The sequence below is a fragment of the Falco biarmicus genome, chromosome 9 (assembly GCF_023638135.1).
Source record: "Falco biarmicus isolate bFalBia1 chromosome 9, bFalBia1.pri, whole genome shotgun sequence".
NCBI classification, from domain to species: domain Eukaryota; kingdom Metazoa; phylum Chordata; class Aves; order Falconiformes; family Falconidae; genus Falco; species Falco biarmicus.
In genome coordinates, this window is record NC_079296.1 from 39,485,843 (window position 1) to 39,510,854 (window position 25,012).

The 25,012-nt window shown below is 42.5% G+C and overlaps 2 protein-coding genes across 2 annotated transcripts in view; one reads left to right on the plus strand and one right to left on the minus strand.

Annotated features, from left to right (window-relative positions):
* REEP3 (receptor accessory protein 3) overlaps window positions 1-2,316 on the minus strand; it is a 62,020-nt gene extending 59,704 nt beyond the window's left edge. The window contains exon 1 of the mRNA XM_056351585.1: window positions 2,310-2,316. The gene's annotated coding sequence lies outside the window, so the exon portion shown is untranslated. The remainder of the gene's footprint in view (window positions 1-2,309) is intronic.
* Window positions 2,317-2,491: 175 nt separating this feature from the next.
* Window positions 2,492-25,012, plus strand: part of JMJD1C (jumonji domain containing 1C) — a 165,996-nt gene continuing 143,475 nt past the window's right edge. Inside the window, exon 1 of the mRNA XM_056351587.1 lies at window positions 2,492-2,831. Coding sequence (XP_056207562.1) covers window positions 2,685-2,831 — 147 coding nt within the window. The 5' untranslated portion in view covers window positions 2,492-2,684. The remainder of the gene's footprint in view (window positions 2,832-25,012) is intronic.

Here is a 25,012-nt window from a genome sequence, read left to right on the forward strand (position 1 = left end):
GTGATACAACACAGATTGTCCAAAAGTTAGTCTTTAGGCTATCTTCAGGCCTTGGCCACAGCACCGTTACTTGATGTTCTGTTGCAGCTGGAGGCTCTGAGTTGACTTATCCACATCCTGAGCATTTAGTGATCTCCCAGTTTCCAGTGCTTTGCAGAGAAACAAGGAGAGAAGGAGGAAGCAAAGAAGAAATGAGTAAGCAAACAGAGGCCAAGAAAATAAGTTGCTGAAGGTGGAAGACATGTTCAGTAACCTGTGCGTCTCTTGTATGCTGATGCACCTGAATGTAGTCATTTTGACTGTCCTAAAGCACATACGGGTGACAAATGCTGTTCAACTGAAAGAGAAAAGAGCTGTAACAAAGGGTGGCCAGGGGGCGAGGCTGCCCTGCTGATATGCCAGGGCTCTTCCTTAAGCTCTCTTCTGGTCGACGTGACAAGCTGTTTGAGCAGCGCTGTGCTGGGTGGTGTGGTGGGGAGCTGGGCAAAGGTCCTCCCCTTCTCACTTGGCATGTGGGAACTGACAGCTGACCGTGGGAATTTACACCTAAATGTTGGTGTTACTTGATCTTACTGATACTTTCAGGTGATAACAACTACAAAATGATACAGCAGCGTTGAACAATAGCGTTTAGTGAATTCTAATCTAACTAAAACACAAAATGACAGCACTTTGTGATAATGAATTTTTGGAACAAATTACAAATAGTCGAATCTTAATATATTGGTATACTGTGAAAAATTCTCAAGTTCAGTCTGTTAGAATCACGTAACTCAGCTTTTTTGGGCATATTTTATCTTTTCTTGCACACTAATGTAATCTAAGTGTATAATTCAGTATAATCTCAAATTACTCTGGCTAAACAAGAGGGAACCTAATGAAACTATAGAGTTTTGCTATGATTAATATTTGTTTGGTTGTCCTTGTAACTTACTTCTTTTTATACCCTTTATGAATAACTGCTCAGTACTTGCATAATTTATGCTCATTCTGCAAGGCTGGGGGACTTTTTTGTTGGCTGTATCATTACCTTGAAATGTGGCTTGAAGATCTTACTTAGCTCGAGCGCACTGTGGTTTCTTCTACACAGCTTCTAAGCAGCACACCTCCACGTATCCCTAGCCTACTGCCACTGGGGTGCCAGGGAGCTATAGGCACTAGGTTCTAGATGTTAGGTGTTGTAAGTTAATACTGTGAACAAACTTGTCATGGTGAATGATGAATCTTTTTTTTTTTTTTTTTTTCTTCTTTCTGTTAATTAACTTCTCCTGTACCAGAAGTTATTTGTTCCACTGAAATATATGGGAATGTGCCAAGCTGGCACTCCTGATTTATTGCTTTTGCCTCATAATCTATTTTTCAAAAATGCACTATTCAAATTTGCTTTCTAGTGCTAGATGAGAGATCATTAACCTGCTCTCTTGAGAGCAAGCGTACCAGTGAGGAAAGGTAGAAGCTTACCAAAGCTACACCTTTAGACAGCGTGAAGGGAAACCTCTTAATACGCAAACATGGCATTACTACAGCATGGCTACGGGCTGCATGGAAAAAACAATAAACTGGCAGCAACTGCTGCAGTTCTGTATATGTGCTCCAACCCACCCCTTGGGTGCTGCAGCCCAGGCTCTGGGTCGGGGCACACGCTCTGCGTCCCCCCGCCCCCCCCCCGGCCGGTTCCCTGCCCTGCGGCGGTGGCGGGGAGCGTCTCCCGGGGCTGGCGCGCTGCCGCCGGACCGCCGTGGGGTGGGCGAGAGGCACCTGGCGGTCCCCCGGCGCTCCGCGGCCGCTTGCGGCAGGGGCGGACGGGTGGCCTTTGTCTGGCTGCGGGGAAGCTGGCCCGGGGGCGAGGGCACCGCGGACGGCAGAGCCGGTGCTGGCTGTACCGGGCTGCGGCAGTGTAGCCGCCCGAGCTCCCGCCGGGCCGCGGCGGTGGGCGGCCGCTCGCTCGACCGAAGGGGGATGCCCAAAGCGGCCGTGTCCCAAACCCCGCCGCAGGGCCGGAGTCGGGGCGCGGGGTGTGTGTGAGGGTGCCGGTGCCCGCTCACCGCCGAGCCGCCCGCCCGCAGGCGGTGAGGCGGGGGCCCGGCCGGCAGGTGAGGGCCGCGCTCCGCCGCCGCGGGGCCGGGCAGGGGGGTGGTGGCTCGGGGCTGCCCCGGCGGGAGGCGACCTCCGCGAGGGGGCTGCCGCTCTGCGGCGCCGGCGCCCCCGCGCACGCCTGGGGGGTCCCGCCCCAACGGCGGCGGTGAGGGGGTAGTCCCCGTACCGCCCCAGCCCGGGTGCCGGTGCCGCCGCGGCCGGACTCTTTGCCGCGCGGCGGCGGCGGCCGCTCGCCCCCTCCCCGCGCGCTGCCTGGCGGAGGGAGACGGCGCGTGGTGCCGGTCTCCATGGCAGTGGGCTGCGTGGGCGGAGTGGTCGGGGCCGCAGCGCGGCGGTGAGCGAGCGCGCGAGGGAGGGAGGGCGCGCGCGCCCCCGGCCCTCCCCCGCCCCTCGGTGTTTGTGTCAGGCTGCTGGCGGCAGCGGCGGCGGAGCGGCCCCGCGGCGCCGGCCCGGCCGAGGGGCGCCGACCCAGCCCGCCGCTGAGGCGAAGAGCCCCGCGCCTGCCCCCGCTCCGCGCCGCTCCCGCCATGGGCGGCCCGTAGGGGAGCGGGCTCGGCGGCTGGTGCGGTGCCTGCGCGGCGGCGGCCATGGCGGTGGAGACGCGGCCGGAGCTGGTGGGGAAGCGGTTCCTGTGCGGCGGCGGCGGCGGCGAGGAGCCGCCGGACAGCGGGCGCTGGCGGGCCGGGGTCATCCGCGCCGTCTCCCAGCGGGACTCCCACAGCCCCGACCTGGCGGTAAGCGCCGCGTCCCGGGCCGGGCCGGGGGGGCTGCGGCGGGGCCGAGGCGGCGCCGCGGGGCCTGCGGCGGGGGGCGGCGGGGCGCCCCGGGCGGGCCCGGCGTGACACAGCCCTTCGCTGGGGGGCGGCGGGCGCGGGGGCAAGCGCGTGTGGTGTCAGCGCCGGGCCGGCGGGGACGGCTGACGTGGAGCCGCCGCCGGGGGTCGGGGCCGGGGCGAGGCGCGCTTCCCGTCCGTGTGTGCGGCCGCCGTGCGGGGGGACGGAGGCGGCGGCCCCCGTGGTGCCCGTGGCGCGGCCGCGGCTCCCGGCCGTGCGGCTGCCGTGGCGGTGGCAGGGGGCGAGTACCTGGCCTGGCCGCCGCGGGGAACCGGCCCGCTGTGGAGCGGCGGAGCCCGGGCGGGGGGCGGGTGCGTCGGCTCCAGGGGAATGCAGAAACTGCCGTCGTGCAGCGCTGCCCGACTTGAGTCCAACGTGCTGGACGCGGTAGCGAACGCTGTTCTTAGAAGAATGTCATTGTTGCTCTTCCTTTTATGTCCGCTGTCACTGTTTTCCTAAGGGGTGTAGGAATGTGCGCGGTGGAGGTTAGCGAAGGAGCCAGGATGTGTTCTGTTGTGCTTAGGCACACTCTCGCTGGGGGGGGAAACACGACCAGGATTTCCTTGGGTTAGTGTTCTGAATGCATAATCTGTAAAATGGAGTTTTATTGTGCTCCATGGGCTCGGTCGTTATTTCAGTTCTGAATTCTGTGGTCGAATGAGTGCAGCGTTACCTCTGTGGTTGCCCCTTTCCATGTTTTTATGTCACTCGGTGCTTCTGAAAGCACATTTAAAAATATCACGACTATGTAAATGGACATTACGTAGGCTGGAAAAAGGAATCACCGAGCTGCGCTGGGCAATCCATATTGCTGCTGCTAAGGGGGAGGCATTCGCAGCCAAACGCAGGTCGGGGTGGAATGGTGCCTTTTTTATAAACTCATCAAGCAAACAATTGCCTGATTGTAGAGATTTTTGATTCCTTGGTGTGAGAAGTGTGATTCACAAAGTCAGGAATCCATGTTTTCATATATCCCAGGCTCTAAGCTTTGTTTTGAAAACAGAATGTACGTGACACTTGAAATGCCACTTTTTCTACTATATTGTAGGTGTGTCGTGTGTCCCCCCCCCATTATAATTCAAGTAGCATGCTGTTCATGCCCTTCTATATTAAGTGGCCTGTGTTTTCAGCCTTTGGTTATATGTAAGAATCATCTATGATGCTTTATTTTTAGAACTTATTTTGGATGTTATTCTTGCAGGGTGGTATTCTCTAGAATCTATATACAATTATGGAAACACTGAGTAAGGTTTAAGGAGATGTTTACTACCATTTACAAGTCAGAGCCATAATTTGTAAACTCTATGGTCAGAGCTGACATAAAGAGAGAAAGGGTGCTAAACCAAGGCATTTCAGGAGCTGTATCCATTATGTTAAATGGATAATGTAGGCTGCCTATAGTAAGTACTTGCTTCTCTTCCTAACTTTGGTATCTGAGCATTTTTTTCTTCAGGCACTCTTTCATTACAATTCTTGGTAATTTAAGGAAGAGTTGTCATGTTATAGCTGGTTTCTGAGGCAGGATGACTAAGGGTATGCTTACATGCCGTAGTGGAGCACCATTTGGATAGATCTAAACTACCTGAGAAGCAGGATGGATGCTCCAGCCTGCACTCAAAGCCTGGGTGCAGTGCAGTGTTAATGTGGCTGTATTCCTTCTGGTATTCAAGCTAGCTATGCAGCACTGCATTATGCTATGTAGATACACTCGTAGTCGTCTAGGAATGCTGGAAGTCTGGGAAGGTTTTGGAAATACTATCTAGGTCTAAAGAGTCCCAGACTAGTACTTAACTATTGGAGCATCATTGCCCCCCTCTAAGTGGAGTATTTTGTTTTCGTGTTACCTGTTCGCTGTCCCCAAGGCACAAACAAGTATAAATCACAAAGGGAGCGGGTAGAGGAGGAAATTATAAGGTTTCTGTTGGCAACAGGTAGTTTCTGTGGGTTGGCCCCTCTTTTTGCATTTGTAATGAACATTAATCTCTCCTTAGTGGATGTTTGCTAACATGAGTATTCTCTTCCCCTACCCCCAGTGAAGGACAAGGACATTTTTCTGTTAGCTCTGGTTCCATGTGTGCTATCCTAGATGGAGTGAGTGCTGCTTTTATCCTTCTGTGGCTTTTGTTTTGAGGTGGCCATCCCTATGAATAGCTCCAGACCCTTCTGCTACTCGTCAGTGGAGTGAAATGGTAACCCTTGCTGACAGCTTCATTGCTGCCCACAGGGTGCAGCATGAAAATCTTAAAATTGACTTTTTGTCAATTTTGTGTGATCCTGGTCCCTCTGGGTGGGATGGGCACTGTAGGAACAGAGAAGACTCCCTCAGCCACAGGAGGGGAGGAGGGCAGCAGGGGGCATTTTTCAGGATGCTTTGCAAACAACTGGAACTGAGTTACTTTTCGGAAGGAAATATCATTTACATTGGCTCTGTGTCTTTTCTTCCTTAATAAGTGTGAAGCTCCCAGTCAGTTTCAACCAGTTTAAGAATGGGGAGAGGTCTGAAAAAGGTTACCTTCCCCCAGTCTGTGAAAGCTGACATCTGAGTGGATGTGAGAGCCCTCCTCCCAAAAACCCATAAAGGCAAGGAGGTCATGGCATTTTGTGTGCTCCTCCTGGAAGAAGAGGTGCTCTCTAGCTGGCCAACCAGCATGCACTGAGTTCAAACCAGCTACAGCATATGCTGCCTCTTGCTTAGAACCTCACAGAGATAGGTAGGTGATGGGGGATGGAGCTGATAGTATGTGAAGGTGGGTTTAAGGGTGTGAGAAAGAGCTGAGCGTTAACAAAAGCATGAGAGCAAGCGCGAGTGTTTGGATATGGGAATATATGGACAAATGGAGAGTTTTATGAGGTGAAGGATCTTAGGGAGACATGGGCAAACTTAGAGGCAACTGACGTAATTAATGTTAAGAGGCCACAGGGCTTGTAGGAGCAAATCTGCAGGAAGCAGAGCTTCATTAGCTTTGCTGTAAACAAAACTACTCATTAGATCAGGAACTCCAGACCTGAAGGCTGGACTAGCTGCTCTGCTGGTCAGAAGGCCAATGAAGACTCCAGTTTTCATGTGCTGTGAAGTTTGTTTCGTGATTTTATTTTGGTAACTAAATTATTTAATACTTTCATAGTTGAAATTACTGTCCTGGTCAAGAAACCATAGAAAATAACTGGGTTATCCAGTATTTTCTTCCTGATAGGTCTCTCCTATTCCATGAAAGTATGTTAAATGACTCTTCTCTTAAACTTTTCATGCTTGCAACATAACTGATATGTAGTCTCTGTTTTTTCATAAAATGGGTATTTTTTTTTTTTAACAAAGAAAAAGAGCAGTATCAAAGTGCCTTTTCTCCCACTATTTTATGGCGATTTTGCTTTCCTTAGCTTTGCTATTAGTTTACCACTACCACTAGTGGCGGTTATGGTGAGAACAACTGATGCTGGTTGCGAGTGCTGTTGGTCTTTTGGAACATGAATGCTCTTGCTATTATATGCAGATCCTTCTTGTGTTCGTCTTAGTCATTCTGTAATGTTTACAGATGTTTAGAAACACCTGTACAGGCACAGTGCATATACAATGTATAAAATTTATTCCAGGAGGTTTCTTGATTATTTTCATGGTCTGAGTCACAACTTGATAGTTAGACCTCTTGATTTTTCGTTCTTGAACGTTTCTGTTGCATGAAAAGCATTTACTTCAAAATACAAGTGAAAAAAATATATTCATATACATATATATTTATTTGCATGTGTGTGTTTCAGTAGTCATTGAGAGAATCCATAACTGTTCTTCTGTTTAAGTAACAGAAGGTATTTTTGGAGAAAGCTGGGAACTCTTTATTTTTTTGTTACTGCTGACTGCCTGGAAAAAGCCTGTGTGCTGCTCTGATCACAGTGATAACTGGGCAAATAAAGAAATGGCCAGGAGGAAAAAGGTGGAGTCAATGCCATGTAATCTCTCTGGTCTTTGCTGTCCTGTAAGAATTGCTTTCTGGGCCACAGGTTACAAAATGCCTATTTAATTAATCATTACCGACAAGATTTGACATGGTGACCACAGAGGTGGTTTTCTATATTGTGCTTAAAAAGTGATTATTTAGATGAGTACATTTTTCAAAATGTAAATCAAATTTTTCAAGTATCTCACCAGAAGTGCTTCAGAGCTCTGTGACTTGTCATGGTCCAGCAGTTGTATATTGCACATAGTCATATGTTCAGCCATATATTTTCTCCACTTAAGAGAAAATGGAAATAAGCTTTTAAACATGTAGTGTGCAACCCTCAATAGGAAGTATAGTTATAACTGTGCATAGGGAAATACATTGTGGCACAAATCACCTTGTTAGATACCCTTCATGGAAACCTAAATACTAGTGATAATTTGAAGTAGTTGTTTGATTTTTATTTACAGTAAAATTAATAAGATACAGTGGGGGAAACAATACATTAGTAGTTTTTGTAAATTGTATTTTTTTTCAGTATCTCATCTTTGGTAATGGTCAAACAAGGAATTGTTAAAAAGTCTGGTAAAACCATTTGAAGAGAATAGCGGCAAACTTTGCATGTCAATTTTAACTGAATTTGCCCTTGCTTAACAGTAAAATGAAAGTTTGCAAAATGTAATGGAAACTTATCACTACTGTATTACAGATAACATGAAAATAATTTGAAATAATTGATAATTTGAAAATAAAAGAAGATATTTTGGAGAAGTACTCTATGCTGATAGTTTCTCACTAAAATATGAGATTAAATTTGCCTCTGCTGTGTGCGTAGCTGCTCTTACCCAGTCTTTTTATGACTTGGAATTGTTAAAGTTTTCCTGCTTTTGCATTCCCAAAACTTTCTGAAAGTGATACGGCACAGAATTGCACTTACGTAGGTTACGTTTGTGTTCTGCCATATACTGATTTTTAGTGTAGTGTTTTGCATGTTGTCCTCTGTTTTCCTTTCACTAAGCTAATGAGTAAGGAGAAACTGAACCTATTAATTTTTTTAACACATTTGAGTTAATCTGTTTTAAAATGAAATGGCTTTTTTCATGTGTCATTTTAGAAGTACATGCTCTGCAGCTTGGGCTTTTTAACCTTCAAATAAAATGCGGGAAAAACTTCAGTAAAAATATTGTATAAAGTAAATAAAGAAATATGCTTTACATGAGTTGTGCGTAGCTTGTTGGTGGTTAATAGAATTTAAAAATACTACATGTTTCTGTACTAGCATCAGGGTTAAAGATGGAGAGCAAATTGTTGGTGAGGAGCCTGTCATGTTATTTACTCCAGCTCTTGGAGATGATGCTAAAAAACATGCCAGAGTGTATCATATCACTGCTGCCCCTGGTTCCAGACAAGGAGTGTTGTTGTAGGATGCATGTTGTGTGTGTTTTCATTGAAGTTGATTTGAAAGGAGTGGGAGAAGGTCAAAATGCAATAGGGATTTAGACAATTTGCAGTTGTTGCTACTGTTTTGTACCAGTATTGAAGCCCACAAGTCTTGTAAGTTTTGGTACGTATCGGCTGGGCAATCTTTTCTTGGCTCAGCACTAAAGAAAACTTCCTATTTCCTTTCTGTGTTTCTAGTAGGATTGAGCTTGTCATCCTGTGCCTGTGAATGTCACCTCATCTGTCTTCCAGAGTTAGTTCAGTTAGTGTTCAGGAAGGAGTATCTCTTTCATAGTGGTTTGACAAAAAGATCAAACACAGGAGTGTTCCTATGAAATTGACTGCCAGGATTCAGTGCTTTATATCCTGCCCTTCCCTCCTCTTTGCTTTTGTACCAATAGAAACCTGGATATAGTGTAGATCAACAAGTAAATTTACTTAACACTGATGGATTTTGAGGAAAGATTATTTCCATGTCAAGATTGAAAACAAATTTTGGGTGTCCCGAGCTAGAGATTAATCAGTTTATTAATTTGCTGCATAGTTGCAAAGTATGCAGCAGTGAATGAAATACAGAAAAAGGAAGGTTTGATACTGTACATAAATCTTTCAGAGGGCTTTAAGAAAGATGTCAGGCATTTTCTTAATCAGAAAAGCATTCACTTTTGCCTTTTATTTACCATGCATACAAATAATGTATTATTCCACATTTGCATTACATCAAATTACTCTTGTTCCAGGAGTGTCTTAAAAATACAGGGTATAGTCATTGTAAAGTTTTAAAGAATGAGTAGTCATTTTATAAGAAGCTATTCTTACTGTGCACATACCAAGATCTCCAAACCTGCTTGAGAATGGCAGAGCTGTTCTTTAATGTCAGATTGAGCAAACTGTAGAAGTGGTACTTACAAAATTTGGCCCAAAATAATCTCAACCTTCTGATCCTACTATCAGCGAATCGTAGAAATGCTGAGTTCCATCGGTGATTTTGAATTTGCTGGGATCAGGCTTGACCTTTCCTTCCAATAGGACTCAGTAAGCTGCTTCTGCTTTTGCTGGAGGAAAGTAAGTATTGATCATGCAAGAAGTTTACCTGAGGGTGGCAGTTAGGTGGTTGTCTCGGAAAAGGCTCTGCTGTGATGTGCTGTTATTGCCCATTTTGATGCTTTGGATGCAGATGTTCAGTGTTGCTGCAGGGATGGTTTCCCTCCTAGCCCTACTAGGGTAGGGACTGAGGCCGGCTCTGCTTCTTTCTAACCAGCTTGTTTGTAGAAGCTGGTGGAGAATTCTAAGTTACACTAATGCTGTGTTGCTTTATTATATTATTGACCTATCCAGAAAGTTACTGTTGTTAGTTGATGTTATTCCCATGTTCCACTAAGTTTGATGTTCTAAGACAGAATGAGAGTAGGGGAACCAAAAGAACTAAAGGGATTTTGCTGTGTTTTGTGTTCTGGTCAATTATAAAGAAATATTATTATTCTTGTTTTGCTTTAAACAGATGTTATCACTTAATTCTGAATTAAGTGGAGTGGAGCAACATAATCTGCCCATGATGAAGTTGCCTCCATGTATACACAGAAACTGGGTTTGAGCTAATTCACGTACTCTGTTCAGAGCTTCATGGGCACAGAAGATGCAGAGTAAGTGTTAAGGCTTTTAGCTTGACCCTCCCATGGCAACATTTTTGGAAGTTTTGGAGACTGTGGTTCCACAGACATTTCTCTTGGTGGCACTGCTGGCTTAATTTTTTTAACCCTGAGCAGTTTCCTGATCCATTCACTGTATGGCACATCAGGCGGTTGTACTGAGTCTGAGGAGGTGGTATGGGATCAGTCAGAGGCAAGTGGTTGAGGGTAGGAGCAGCTTGATCTGGCACAGTTTCCAGGAGAAATTTCTGTGGACCATGGCCTGAGTGAAGTAGTTGAAAACTATCTTTGACAGTTGTAGTTGCTGTAACTAGTAAATGTGTCCTAACCTGCTCAGCTGTAATGCAGGGATTTTGTATTGCAGTTGAGTTAATGATGTTTATTCACTCGGTACAAGTAATTTATTCTTTCACTTGAATAAGTAAATATCTGTTTAAAATAATCCATAACATGATCATGTGATGTCTGTTGATGCTATGCTGACTGGCAAAGGCAAGGTTTGGAAGAATAGATGTGAAATCAAATGCTTTGAGGGAAACTTAAAATATGTACACCTCTGATGCCTCAGTAAAATATTGCATATAATATTTGTGCATAAATATGATCTTTTTGAGTCTTCTGATCAGCACTGTAGTTAATGTAGATGTTGAAGTGATTGCAGTTAAGCTTCATTGCAAGTATCTTACTGCTACGTACGACAACTCAAGCAGACACTGCTAACCTAGTAGTCAGGTTGACTCCCCAGGGTTCTTTTTTACTAAAAGGAACAGGGCTTCTAAATAAAATGGTTTAAAATTTGCAGTATGATTGCTCTGTGAAAGAGAGCACTTGCTGAGTCATTGCCAGGTGGCCCAAGTCAAGTACCTTCAGTCCTGCAGGTCTGGTGAGAAGGGACTGGAAGGCTGTATTTTGGAGGAGTGTTGGCGAAGACAGTTCATTTTGTAACAGTCCTCCAGCTCATTTCCTTATTTTTTGCTGCTGTTGGCTTCTCTTGATTTCTGAAATGCAGAATGTAAATTTACTACCTTTCAAAAACAAATAACCCAAAACCCAGTATCAAACAAAGAAACTTGTTGGGGTAATCATAGAAAATACGTGATTTAAACCGTTCAGTTAGCATAGAAAAACTTGGTGAAGGAGTGAGAGGAAACAAGCAGTGAAGTCTTCGACTGGAGTTTGTCGTTAATCTGTAGTTTTTCTTGCATCTTAATTCTTCCTAAAGCAAAACTCAAAGCCTTCAGTTTCACAGCCTTGGTCATCATCAAAGACAGGAGCAAATAAGTGCAAGCAAGGCATGGTGTGAGCAGATTTTAGGGGAGAGGTTAATGACCTCTGGGCTGTAGACCCACAGTGATATTTAAAGGATTAGGACCTAACAGTGGTCTAGTGCCAACATTTCAGTCAAAAATACTGAAGCTGATGTAGTTGAAGACCAAATGTGAACAAGGTACAGTGGTCTTAAGAGCTGCTGTTGTGACACTTAGCTGTCATACCTCTGCAGTTCTGGCACATATCTGCACATCCTCGGTGTTTCCTTGTGGTGATTTCGTCAGGGACTTCATGCAGCAGAGGTCCTTGGGTTTTGTAGCCCTTGCTGGATTTTTCTTAAATTAATTTGTAGGAAACTTGTTTGAATCCCTGTTAACTTTTCAACATCCTGTGGCAAAGAAGGGTCAGGTTTTAACTGTGTGTTGTACGCCGGATTGCTTTCTGCTGTTTCAGACAAGCTTTCATTCCTGTGTTGTGTGGTGCAAGTCAACGGTTAGCCCTTTTTTGCCATTTGCATGCCACTCAGGATTTTATTAGCTCTGCTCCTCTTCATGCTATGCGGAAATTTTCTTTGCTGTTTCTTCATTTGAGAGATGCAGAGGTGCCTATTTGGTCTGTCAGTCCCTACCAACCCTGCCCAAATAAATATCTCTTTGAACCAGATTATTCCAAAGAGTATGCAGTTTGTTTGCATATCTTAAATGGCTATCTACACAGAGACCCATATCTTTACATTATTTCCTTTTTTGCAGGTTATTCTGAATAATTTGATTGAATACTGCTGATTTGGGTTTATATTTTTCCCAGGAAATAAAGTAACATTTTAAATGAGTTTTCAATTGTAAAAATTTATTTCTTCAGTCAGGTATATTGACAATTATTTTTTTTCCCCAGTTATGGTAAACAAATTGCCCGTTGCATGGCCATTTATATTTAGTATACCCAGGTGCTGGTCAGACCTTGGTAGTGATCTAGTTAATAACAGTTAATCAGTGAATAAAGCCTAAAAAAAAAATAAAAAAATGTGGTAATTAAATACTTCTGGCTTGCTAACTGTTAATCCAGGTGGGCTGTCCTAAATATACTTGATCCTTCTGTATACTGTCATATTTTATCATTTATATATAGGTCAGAATGTGATGTGGATATTTTTAGACAATGTCATGACCACTTCTTAATTTGATGGGTAGCTTTTCTGTATAATGGGGTACTTATCTCCTTCTGCTTGGTCTTTTAAAAGAGATAAGAAGTTTTGACTCGGTGAAAGACATTTTAATATCTTTGTATAAACAGAAAATGTTTTGGGTGCTTTGTTACTTTGTACCACATTTTTTCTTTAGAAATTTGTAGTCTAGGCTAATCTGTTCTTTTTGTTACCTGTATATAGCTTTTTACGAAATTTCAACTTAGTGAGAATCAGGCCTAAGACAACATAAAATATAAAATGAAAAATCTCATTTGATAAATTATTCATTGTCTAACTTTCTAATTCCATCAGATGGTTTCCTTTGAAACTGAATGTAGCAGTTTCATAAAGCATTGTAAAGATTTTTATACTTTAAAATGGAAAGACTTAGCTTTGTGTTGACACTTGAAAAAATGGCTTGCTGGTGCTACTTAATTTTTTTTAGTTCTGTAGTAGTGTCTTGTCCAGGTGAAGTAAGATGTGTGTACGCTTTGATGTGTTTTTTCCTCCATCAAAAATTTTTTGACGTTGAATGGATTTTCTGTTACCTAATTTTGATTATTTAAAAAAAATATTTTAGCTTTCGGAGATGTTTAAGCGTGGCTCACGTTTCATGCTTCGGTTTGACCACGAACATGGCAAAGTTGTGATCACAGCTCAGTGACTGGTTTCAAATGTGATGAACAGAATACAAGTTAAGTTTGCCCATATGTTACTTTTCTGCTAAAATAATGAGCAATAAAGAGCTAAATAATGGCAGAACTTAATAGGGCCCTTCAGTTGGTACCTTTGAAATGGAAGTATCTTCAGGGGGTTCTTGGGTATTTAATGCCGTCCTTTTACCTCGGGCTAATGAACCTTTTTATGTTGTTTTTTTTTTTCTAAGGTAAGTTTTATTCTACCCATTTTCAGGTACCTGGATCTTGTGAGTTCAGTAGTGTTTACCGATATATTTGAAAGAGTTTAGAGCTTCAGTGGACATGAGAAATTAGTTCTATGTCTGTGTTTTTCCTTCCTTTCTTATAGAAGTCTGGTTTTGGTCTTGAGTTTAGCATGCCTACACTTCAAGAAGTTATGTTGTCAATTGAGGAGAGTGTAAGGACATTCTTGGCCCTTAGGGATCTTAGGACTGGGTTGGCCAGTTGGAGTGGGGAAAGAATGGAAAAGACGTACCTTAATTTTTTTTATTTTCTTCTGAAAACCTTTTGATCAATTCTTGAGCTTTCTTTGATCAGTGCTTCTTATGGAAAGACTGAGCAGGCACATAGAGGAACTAGAGTCTATAGGTCAATTAAGGAAAGAGAGGACCGTGGTGGTTTAGATGTATAAACCCATGCATAGTTTGATGTAAATTGACAAAGGAAGGCTCCTTCTGACTGTACAAAAGCCAGCATCCCTTCTTGTGAGGCTTCTGCCTACTGAAGCAGTGGGTCCATTCTCTTAGCGCAAGAAAGTACTGAGAAATTTGTGAAGAAAAAAACCCCTAAATGTTGAAGTTCAATACCTGCATTTGCAGTTTTACTCAAAACTAATGGTTCCTTAAATTCAGAAAAGCAAACTCTCAAAAAGCATTGATCATTTAAAGTCAGAGACCAGAGATGAAGCTAGTATTGCTCTTTCATTAATTATAGCTTGGGCCATGTGCGTATCTTGTTCCTGAGGCTGTCAGTTTAGTGTTTCTCAGGGCAGTTGTAGCACTGAGCTTTTTTTGTGGTGGCTCTTAATTGCTTTGTTTCCTTCTCTTGCCAGGACTTGCCTGCATCTGCTTGTTACTTGTCAGATTTTCACTGTAAGGGAAACTCTTTTGGAATGTAGCAGGCATGTGTGGCTCTTCCATGGGACTGCATGTACAGGACAGAGAGCTTGAACTGAAACCTTACTTCGTAGCAAGGTAGCTGGGATAGGTAACTGTAGGTTGGCTATCTAGCAGCATAGTTCTGGGATTTGGAAAGTTAGGTCATACATACTGCTTCCCTAATGCATACTATGGTAGAGGGAGATGTTGCCTGGTACTGCGGTAGGTTTGGACTACCTGTGGGTCACAGAAGAGTGGTTCTGAGCACATTTATGCTAATGCAGTCAAGTTGTTTCTGAATTTGTGCGGTTTGGTTGGCTGCCCTTCCAGCTGATTTTTAACTAAAGCTGCTGTTGAATTCTGTTAGAGAGCTCAAACAGGCAGGTAGCCTTGATGGGGATTAGTTTATCAGATGTCTAGTAAAGTGCAAACTCTTGACTTTGGCTTTATCAACCCTCAGGCTAATCAAACTCTACTGAGTGGTGTTACTGTCTGAACCAGTAGAGCTGCAGAATTAACCTTTTCCTTTCAGTGTGGAGGGGTTTGGTTTTTTTTCCTTCAGATCTTAAAGACAGTGGTGTCTAACTTAAATGTATGTGTCACTGAAAGCTACTTCTAATTAATACCATGTGCTTTCTTCACTGCATCACTGTTGGCTTTGCCCACATCCCATACCTTTCGTTATTGGGCCTGTCAGCTGGGCAGTGGGAGCACAAGGTTTGGAACTGCAGGCGTGCTGATTAGCCAGGCAGCTGACTCACCATCATTAAAGTGTATGGATTTGTAAGTCACTTGTTTTGCAAGCCTCTTATAAGAAATCATGTGTGGACAGAAACTTACAGATCTTCTGAGACCTGGCAGTAGCTTAAAGTTAATAGGGAAGTCTTGACTGGAAAACAGGCTTGAAAAAAATGTATACCTAGAAACAGTAGTAGAAAGTAATAAAAAAAATTGTGTGGTGGTGAGATAGTGTCTACTAGTATTGGCATTTATGGTTATAAAAACTAGAGGTATTTCATAAGACAATCAATATATCCACTTTGCTACAGAACTTGAAAATTGCTGCAGTAGTACTTATGCTGTGGAGTATGCAGGACTTCTGCTATGTTTTGTTGGTTGGGAGAAGAGTGCTAGAGGTTGTGGGTTCTGTGGTGTACAGCACTTGTAGTAGTGGTGAAGGCTGTTATGCTGAGTGGTAATGATGGGGTAGGGGCATTACATGCTGCTAAGTTGTGCTTAGAAGTATTTTTCTATTTCTTCATTGGTTGCTTCTGTGTAGTCCTTTTAACTGTTTCGCTACACTTTATTAACGTTATTTAAAATGGAAGATAGTTGCTCAAATACTCTAATGAAAGATGTTACTAACAATCTGGAAGAAAATAAAAGTCCTGGTTTAGCACAGTCATGCCAAATGGGTTAACAGTTTGAAGGGTGGTTAGCCTGTGACACGGTCAAATTTGCAGTGGTTTATAAATCAAAGTATGTGTGCATTGTGGGGAATGTGCACCTGGGGAAAAAGATACAACAAAAATTTTTATACAGGTTGTACTGTTTAAAAAAACCCCTAATAAATCCATAAACATTTTCACAGAGCAGTTGATATCATGGCCATTCCAACTAAAAGGCATTGTGGAAGTGCTTTGAAATGAGTACTGTAGAATAACATCCCCATGCACCTTGCTGTGTTCTGTTTTTTCTTACCTTCCAATGTTAGAAATACCAATCTACCAAGGTAGCCAGCATGAGAAAATTGGCAATGGTGTTACTCAGGGAGAAGGTGTCTTACTGTCATGTAAGTATAAACAGGAGAACATGAGACGGCATTCTTTCTGGATGTATCAGTCGGGATTATTGACACTGCTTTTGATCTTCTCTTGTCCTGTGCATAACACTCCTTCTGATACTGCCCTGGTCTTGTTTAGCATTTCCTGTTCCCCACCTTCCCCACTGAGCTGTACTTTAATTTTGCCTTAGATCACAACTCTGTTGCATCTTTCTTTGGTCAGAGTACTTCAGGCTTTTCATGAACATCTTGTCCTGTCCTCCCAGTTGGAAGACTTCCAGTAAACCTCCTTTCTCTCGGGCAGTAAGGCATTGTTAGCTAACTAATAACTTTCATATTTAATGTGAAGCTCAAACCTACTGATACTGTTGGTTGCTCATCTTAAAGACATCAAGGCTGCTTCTGTTAGCAGTAGATGGTTACACAGGTTTGTTGGTTGGTTCTGTAGGTAATAAATGCAGCAAAGATGTAGTAGTGATGTGTTTTTGCTGAAGGTGATCTGAAAGATTGAGGGGGTTAACTTAAAAAATGGATTTGTGTGTATGTGATTTTGTTTGTCTGAAGGTAAGACTGAGATATTCGAAGGTAAATAACTGTGAGTTGCATGATAAACTTCTGCCAAGTCTCAGGGCTGGAATTGCTGAGATTACCATTTCTGTGTTCATGCAACTCTGTTTACTTTGTAGGACACTCTTTGACCAAGATCTCACTGTGGTAGGTGCTGTGCAAACACAGAGCTAAAATTGTCTCTGCCTCAGAGTTTATGAAATCCAGAAGGACAAGGAGCTGAAATGAGGTTATAATGATGTGTTGTTTGTGTACAGCAGCCTAACCTTTGGGAAATCTTGTGACAAAGAGATAGGAGAGGTTTTTTAGGTGTATAACAAAGTAGCTCTACTGGTGTTTCTTGGTTATATCTGTTAAACATGAAGGTTAGCCAGGGATAAAACTCAAAGGTGGCAGGCTGAAACTTTTTTCTTTTTAATTGTTGTGGTGTTTTTTTTTTTAAAAAAAAAACAGCCAAATGACAGAAGTTTTGCTTAAGTGTGGATCAGAAGCAGGACTTGGCATTTTGTAGCTGAATCTGAAGATGTTGGAACCAAGCCCCAGTAAGTTATGTTGATAGAGAAAGGAGACAAAATGATATAGAAAAGAGATGCTGTCATGATGATGTAGTAGAACAACTATTGTGTAGCAGTATTGTGAAATATGTGTGCGGGAGTAGAGTTTTGTGAAGTCCAAAGGAAAAAAAGAGAAGTGGGGTAAGAACCTAGGTAAGACCTAAATACAGGTCTGAGGGTAAGGACTTTGGAGGAGTTGATAGGAATGATGCTGTGAAAAATACTGAAAGCCCTGTGTTAGCCACGTCGAGCTTGAGGGTACAGACTAGGCCAGTTAGTGTCAGTGAGTGAGTTTAAATGGTTTTTGTGACCCTAACTGTATGGTTGTGCTGAGTAGTCTGACTGAGCTCCTTTTTTAAATACATTCTGGACTTTTTTCCCTCCCAGCACAGAGAATGTATTTTTAATTTCCATCACACATTTTCTGTTTCTGTGGTAATGAACTTGGGAAATAATTTTTGAAATAGATTATGCTAGTGACTTTTGAACTGTGTGCAGAAGATTTTCAGTCTGGGAAGTTAAGTGGTAAGTGGAACCAAGTATTTCTAGTGAAAGTGTAAGTTAGTACTGTTCTCAAAGTTTGAATGCTAACAATAGCTTTTTACTCCTAAAGGCTTTAGAATCACTTTATTTAATATTTTTCTCATGATCTAGTAGGCCTACAGTCACTGACATCATAAGGGTTGGTGGCAATCTGAATTGCCTGCAGGCTTTTTCATATAGCTCTTGTGATGTGAGTTGTTTCATGTTATGGACGTGGCAAAGACCACTTGATTATCACTTTATTGTAGAGGTTTGAATAATTGGGAGTGGCAGAGGAGTTGAGTAATAACCAAATTAACCTGGATGGCTTAAACCATGTAATAGTTGAGATCCCTTTTCTGTAAGGAACTGACTAATTTGTCAAGATGTCAAATTGGTCACAAGCCAAGCTAATCACTTCTGTGGGTTGCATCAAGACAGACAGAAGAAATGCTCCATATGTTCTGATTTGTATTCATTCAGTTTTGCCTAACGAAATTTTAGGTGTTAAGTAGGGTTTATGACACCTTCTTGTTTTAACATCTCCAACCTGTGAAAGTGGTAAAACATGATGAAATATGGACTGTGCTATCATTAAATGCCCTCATGACTATAGTTCTTAATCCTTCCACAGGAGGACAACTTTATGGAGTTGTCAGGGAAGGCAAAAGAAATTGGTGCTTGCAGTCCTCTGAGGTTTTGTCTCTTGAATTGGGAGTAGTTACCCTAATTTGATAGATTTGGAGCTACTATGAATATTTTATATTGACCAAGTTATTGGAACGCTTAACTGTGTGAACATAATGGTTTAGTTTAATGGGGAAGAGGAGGTGGAGGTGTCTGGGGAAAATAAGCAGGAACAGAAAGAATTTTGTGTCTTGGCAGGGAATTTGAGTGCTGTTAAGCCAGTGACTGTGTCATCCCTTGGTTATTTTTTCTTTTTCTTTTTTTTTTTTTTTCTTTTTTCTTTGTTTTTAATTAAGCCTACAGGACCGGTGTTGTTCAGAAGAACCGAAGCTGGATATGTAAAAGAAGATATTTTTTTTCTTCATGTTTTTCAACTCCCACTCACAAGAGTGGGTTGTAATTCAAGGATTCAGACTGAGATGTAGGAGTCCTGAAAATGGGTGTGCCTGAAAAAAATCAAGATAGCCTTAAGTATCATCACAGGATGTTAAAATAGACATTCTCTAGACTGACTTTGCAATCTTTCTCTTTTCTCTGTGCTTTAATAAAAATAGGAAATCAGTTTGGTCATAGGTCCCTAAAAGGGTCATCTGAATTATCAAAGTCAGTGAACGAGGTAGACTCACTGGTTGATGAAAGGTACTAATGATGGTTATCCCAGGATTTTGTCAAAGAGCACAATCAGAGGAATTGGTTGTATGGGCAGGTTCTGTTGCAGCATCTGGGTCCCTGGAGGTGGATGTGCTGAACCATGAGTGGGAGTGAAAGCTAGTTCTGTAACTAAACTCAACTCAAATTCTACTTTTCTTCAATTCACTGTTAAGATCATCAGTGAAGTTTTTCTGTCTTATCCTGCTATGATGGGAGGGAATCTGCCTTTGTAAGGAAAAGCCTTTATGAACCACATTGATGACAGTTTTGTATCCTCTGTTTACGGTGTATGTATAGTAGGCTGTTAAGTAAAAGGGCAACTGAGATGGGAGATCATCTAGATTTGGCAAATATGTGAAGAAAAAATAGGAGCCCTTGAGAGACGGACATTGTTGCGTGGGTATTGGAGTATAGGCAAACCAAGTTTCAAAGGCAGAGAAACTGTTATTAAATGTTTTGGTGTAGGCGAGGGCAGGGGGGACACTAGACAAGCTCTTCAGCATCCAAGTCTTTGTCTTTGAAATGGAACCAACGGGGATGAAGGAACAGGAAGAGGGAGTTGAAGAAGTGCTAAAATAAGTTTATCTTCCAGGAAAGAAAAATCATGTCATTTGTTTGGAACATGAAGAGGTGAATGGAGGGGAGAAACATTACTAGGTTTATGGCGCTTTACTGAGTTCATGGTTTTTGGTATTCAGTGAAGTTTGTTCCCAGGCTTGTTTTGGAATACGTTCTGTAGGTTTCCGGTGTGGATCAGGGCAGAGAGTTGCAGAGATGATTATTTTCTGAAAGATGTCCCATTCTGGCAGCTGGATACTTCCATCCTTTGTAAATGTCTCTTTAATGAGCGCCACTATTACAGTGTCTGCTTAGCTTCCATTTAAGCACATAGTACGTTGGATGAAGGATATTACATTCTGTAAAGTGCAGGTGCAAGGCAAGATCCCAGGATTTTGGTGTCTGTGTTGCAGAATGTGTTTACTGTGGTGGCATTAGATGTGCTGGCAAGTCATTGTCTGGCACTAATGTAGCTGGTAAGCATTGGGACAGGAGCCAGCTTAGTATTTTGTGCAAAAGAGAACCCTGTAAAACAAAAATGTAAACTGAGTTGTGATCTTTTGTGGTAAGCAGCAATATGTTTATTTGACATCAGTCCTGCTCACAATTTAACCAGTTGTCATGCATTGACTGAGAATTTTGACAAACCATAGGGTGCAGTAACTTGAGAGTTTGAATGCTCAGGTGCTGCTCACATTAGTGTTCACAGATTGCTCTGTCCAACTCCTTCCTGCTGTTTGCTTAGCTGGTCTTTGCCTACCTTTCTTCCAGGGTTGGTTTTGCTAATGTGGCACTCTAAGCTAGTAAATCTGTTGCCAGTTAAGTACCAAAACCCTTGAGTTTACTTAGGCAAATGAACTGCTGCACTGCAGATGCAAGGCATCTGCAGATCCTGTGTAATTTGCACTTGCTGGTATATTCTGTTCTGGTTTATTGATGAAAGTAATCATAAAAAGGGAAACCTAAGTTTCTTATGTTAGAAATGTCTATTTACTTGTCAGTGCAGTGTATAGCACAGTGAAATCCTGAGCCATAATTAGTGTTCAGCACTGTTGGCAATAAAAGTAATCCATTTAGATGATCTAGTAATAATGATCTCTTGAATAATTGAGGCTATGAAGCTTTATTGTAGGTTGTCTTGCTGGGTTTTCAAAATATATTTAATGCAAGCGTATTTTCCAGAAAAGGCATTTAGGCTTAATTTCAAGGTTCCAAGTAGCCAATCCATCTTCCTTTGTTAGTGATTAATCATTGTGGTTAAAATAGGATTGTATTTACTATTGAGAAGCATAACAGGGTGAATTTCAAGTCCTGTGATTCTCCTCTTGATGCTCTGCTGCCTACTATCAAGTCTCTGTCTAACATTGAGGCTTGCTCTTAGTGCTTGAGCAGAAGGCTGTGATTTACAGATTGAAAAGTCCATGACATCTTGGAATCCTTCAGTGTGGTCCAGAGGCAGGCTTTCAGTACAAAAGAGTTTTAGCTAAATTTTAAAGTGAATAAACTTCTGTTGAAATACAGAGCTTTTTGTAAAAAGCAAAGCATCAATGATCATTGCTAGTGCTTGGCTTGGTTTTCAAAGTCAACTGCTTAGTGCAGCTGAGAACTAACGGAACAGATTTGCAGCCTGTTAGAAACTCAGTTCCTCAGTTCATCTGGCACTGTCTTCCCCAAACTAGAGCTCATACTGGGGCAAAACAACACTATGAAAATTGAATGTACAAGTCTTCTGTGAGACTTCCTGTTGCCCAGAGTCTTTGTAATTAATTACTTGAGGATATCAATTTATTAGCATTCTGCTAATGAAAAGCTGTCTGATGTACTATTAGGTTTTTGTCATGCAAAGATGCTTTTTTGAAAAAGTGTCAGATCCTGGTGGTTCAGCATTATCCCTCATCTTCTCAGCAGATGATTTGTTTGGATCATGCAAATATACGTCACCTTCATAAACAGCGAAGAGGAGAATTGCGTATCGGTTTTCTGTGAAGCTTAGGTATCTGGGGGCTGCTGACTGTGCAGACTTTTTGATGCTGGTAAGCCATAGTCTACTCTTAGTTTTAGTCAGAGAATAAAGATAATAATAAAAAAAATAAATGGAAGGAGCTCCAGTCATGACTTTGTCATAGTAGCCTATTACAGTCTGGTGTTTTCCTGTGAAGTATTTCCTGGTAATATTTGCAAGTTAGTCATGTTTGTTTCTTTGTTAGTAATCTGAGTATATAGCATTAAATGGATTTTCCTGCTTATTTTCAGTAACTTCCCAGCACTCCTCTGCTTCTTCCTCCATTTTTTTAGCATGTTTTAAAAAATGTGGATATTGGAGATGGATACAGTACTTCAGCTTCAGTCTCAAAACATATGTTGGATAAAATAATTTTGTATTTCCTTTCTGACGTTCCTCAGCTTCATTAATTTGGCACGACATTACTTAGAGTGCTGACCTGCTACAATCAACTGTATAGCTCATGATCAGTGCTGTTCATGCTCGTAAACTATTTATCCAGTCCCAACATCACATTTTCCCCATTTGTCTTTTTTCATGATTATCTCCTGTACTGTAAATATAACCTTTCTTGTCTTTGGATGCATGACTGCACTTCTCCACTGTGGGTATGTTAAAATTTTGACAAACAGTCCCTGAATGGGGGGGGGGCAAACATCAAATTTGATCCTCCTGGAGGGAGTCTGCAAGCTCTGACATGGCAAATTGAGTGTATCAGCAAACACTGGCTTGTGAGCAGCAGGCTAAATATTTTAGTGGAAACAGCTCTTGGGTCCTGGTTTGGAATGAGACAGCATTGGTCTCTCAATGTCTGTGCACCTGCTGTTCGTCAGCCACAAGGGCAGAAAGCTGCTGCCTGGCTTCTGCTGAACTCCGTACCTGCAGAGCAAGGAGTAGGTATCCACCATCTCTTGCTACGGCAAGATGCTGCAAGTCATTGATGTCTTTTGGTGTTCTGTGCCTGTGGAAGGTGGGCTTTGGCCTACTGATGAGTTTCAAGCTCAGTGGGAATGGGAAAGCAGGAGGAAAAATGTTACCAGCGTGCTTAACTTCAAGTGTAAGGGAAAAAATACTACTACCCCAGACACTTTGAGAAGTTGCCAGCTTCTCTTCTAGAGAAAGAAATGAAACAGCATGCTGTGCTGGATTCGAAGGCCTGAGAACGAAGGATTTTTGTTAAGATATGTTGACATTACATTTTTCCAGGGTTTTTACTTTTACTCCCAGAGACAATGAATTGCTGCATTCCAATTACTAAATAACTTGCTTCTTTCTGGTGTTTAATTTTAACACTAAAGCACATGCAGTATTTTTTTAAATGTAATGGTGACTCCAGATTTTTTATCTGTCTTCCTCTGCTGTTGTTCTAGTAAGTGGACCACCCTCCTACTATCTGCAGTTTTTGTTGTAAAAACTGTCCTGACTGGCTTTCCATCCTGACATTTCTTGATATGGCTCCAGGCACTCTTACAAATAGCTCTCTACATGTGTTTTATTTCTGCATCTCCCACATATTTATTATTTGGGTTACTTTGAAACCATTTTGTTAAATTTTAAAATAATTTGTGGACTTCAGAATGTCACTAAATCTTCTATTAATCGTTCTTTACCTTGTTATTTTCTGTCTTTGTGTAACACCCGTTTGCATGAACAGCCTTCTCCACTCTTTGAGAATCTTGATGGACCAGCTGTGATCAAGTATGCCCTTCTTATGAAATATATTCCACGCTGTGAGACCGACCTCGCTTGAGAAAGGAGAGCACATAAGTGGTGAGGCCCAGCACTAGGGCTGGACTCTTTAGCTCCCTTTGGCTCTGTGGAGCCTGCAAATGAGGTGATAGCAGGGGAAGAGGACTGCACAACTACAGCTCTGTGAACCAACTGCAGCAAGGACATGCTGAAGAGAGTAGGGGTAAGCGCAGCACTGAAACAGCTGCAGCTGTCTGGTAGCATCCCCCCTTTGCTTCAGTGCTGGCATTCTCATCCCAGTTTGCTCTTTACTCATCTCACAGCTCTGAGATGCCTGGCATTGCCGGTTGTGTATTCTGACAATAGTGCCAGTGTGATCCAGCCCTTCTCCCTGCACGGTTTCCCCTGTTTTCCTTTAGCCCTTTGTCCTCCTGTCATTCTGGAAAACAGATAGCAGTTATTCTCTATTTCACCAAGGAAGAGTGCACCTGAAAGGGCAGATCAATACTCTTTGAAATGTCTGTCCAGGGAATGGAAAGAAAGTGGGATCAGCAAAATTGATTTGCTTAGATGTGAATAGAGGGCTCTGCCTAGGCCACTAGTGTACTGAACATAATAAAACTCCCAAAACAAAAGAACAAACCAACCAACCCTCCCCCGATTTGGCACTCAGCAGCATTCTCTGCCATGCCTTACTTATTAATACAGTATTTACTGCTTACAGACTGCCAGTTTTCTGAAGTGGGGTGGAAAGAAGTTGGAACCACTGCCTTGGCATAAGAGGCTGCCCTTTGCAGGACTTTTTCCAGAGGAAATTTACTCATAATTTCTTCCTAGTGAAGAAACTTTGTTAGGTGTGCATGACTTGCATTTCCTTTCCCTCCCCAATGTTATTGCAGAGTAAGATCTGCACTTATGCTTTATTGAATATTGTCTGTAAATTGTTTGGCGTGAAACATCCTGTTTCAGAAGGACGTACTTTTAAAATGAATGTTTAACTAGAGGAAATACTTGTGAATTTTCAAACAGCTCTCTTTATAGTAAGTGCTGTATCGCTGGAAAGATGTGCTGTGTGGTCTTCATATAAATGTATGAATTTCTCACTGAAAGATTCTGAACTATGGAGCTGTTACTGGTATACTTCAGTATAATGGTCTCATATGCAGTTGTGATTTAGTAAGCTGTAGCAGATTTCAAGCTGTCTGCATTGCAGCCTTTTTGTTATTAATAGTTAATGATATTCTTCTCTGGCTGTAAGCAGATCCTTGCTTTCTGCCTTCCCCCCCCCCCCATCCTTACAACCTTGTTTTGTCCTCTTAACTGAGGGGGGGTGGGTGGTGGTGGGCGCGGAAATAGGTTCAGAGCTATTTTGTAGATGATCTGAACAGATTTGGCTTGAGAACAATGCTAGCTGCCCTCTCTCAGGTCTGTCAGGCTTCCCTTGGCTGCAGTGTTGGCCTGTAGGCATGCTTATCATCCAAACACTGATCATCTTGCCTGGCAGTGCAGTGCGCTGGCTTTAGCCTGCTGATGACCCTGGATTATGTTCTTGTTCATGACATGTCTGCAGCGAGTGCAAGGTTCCAATTATATTTGCCTTCAGGCAGTTCTCAAGAGATGGTGGGGGGAGGAGAGGGCAAGGAAGAAGAGAAGTAATTTGTGTAACTTAGAAAAGTCTTTGGAAAGACTGTTTCAGGGAACAAATCTGGATTTCTAGCATAATCCTTATCTCAGACTTGTAAATTGCAAATACAAATACAAAATTTGAGACTAGGTCATTTATTTATTTCTTCAC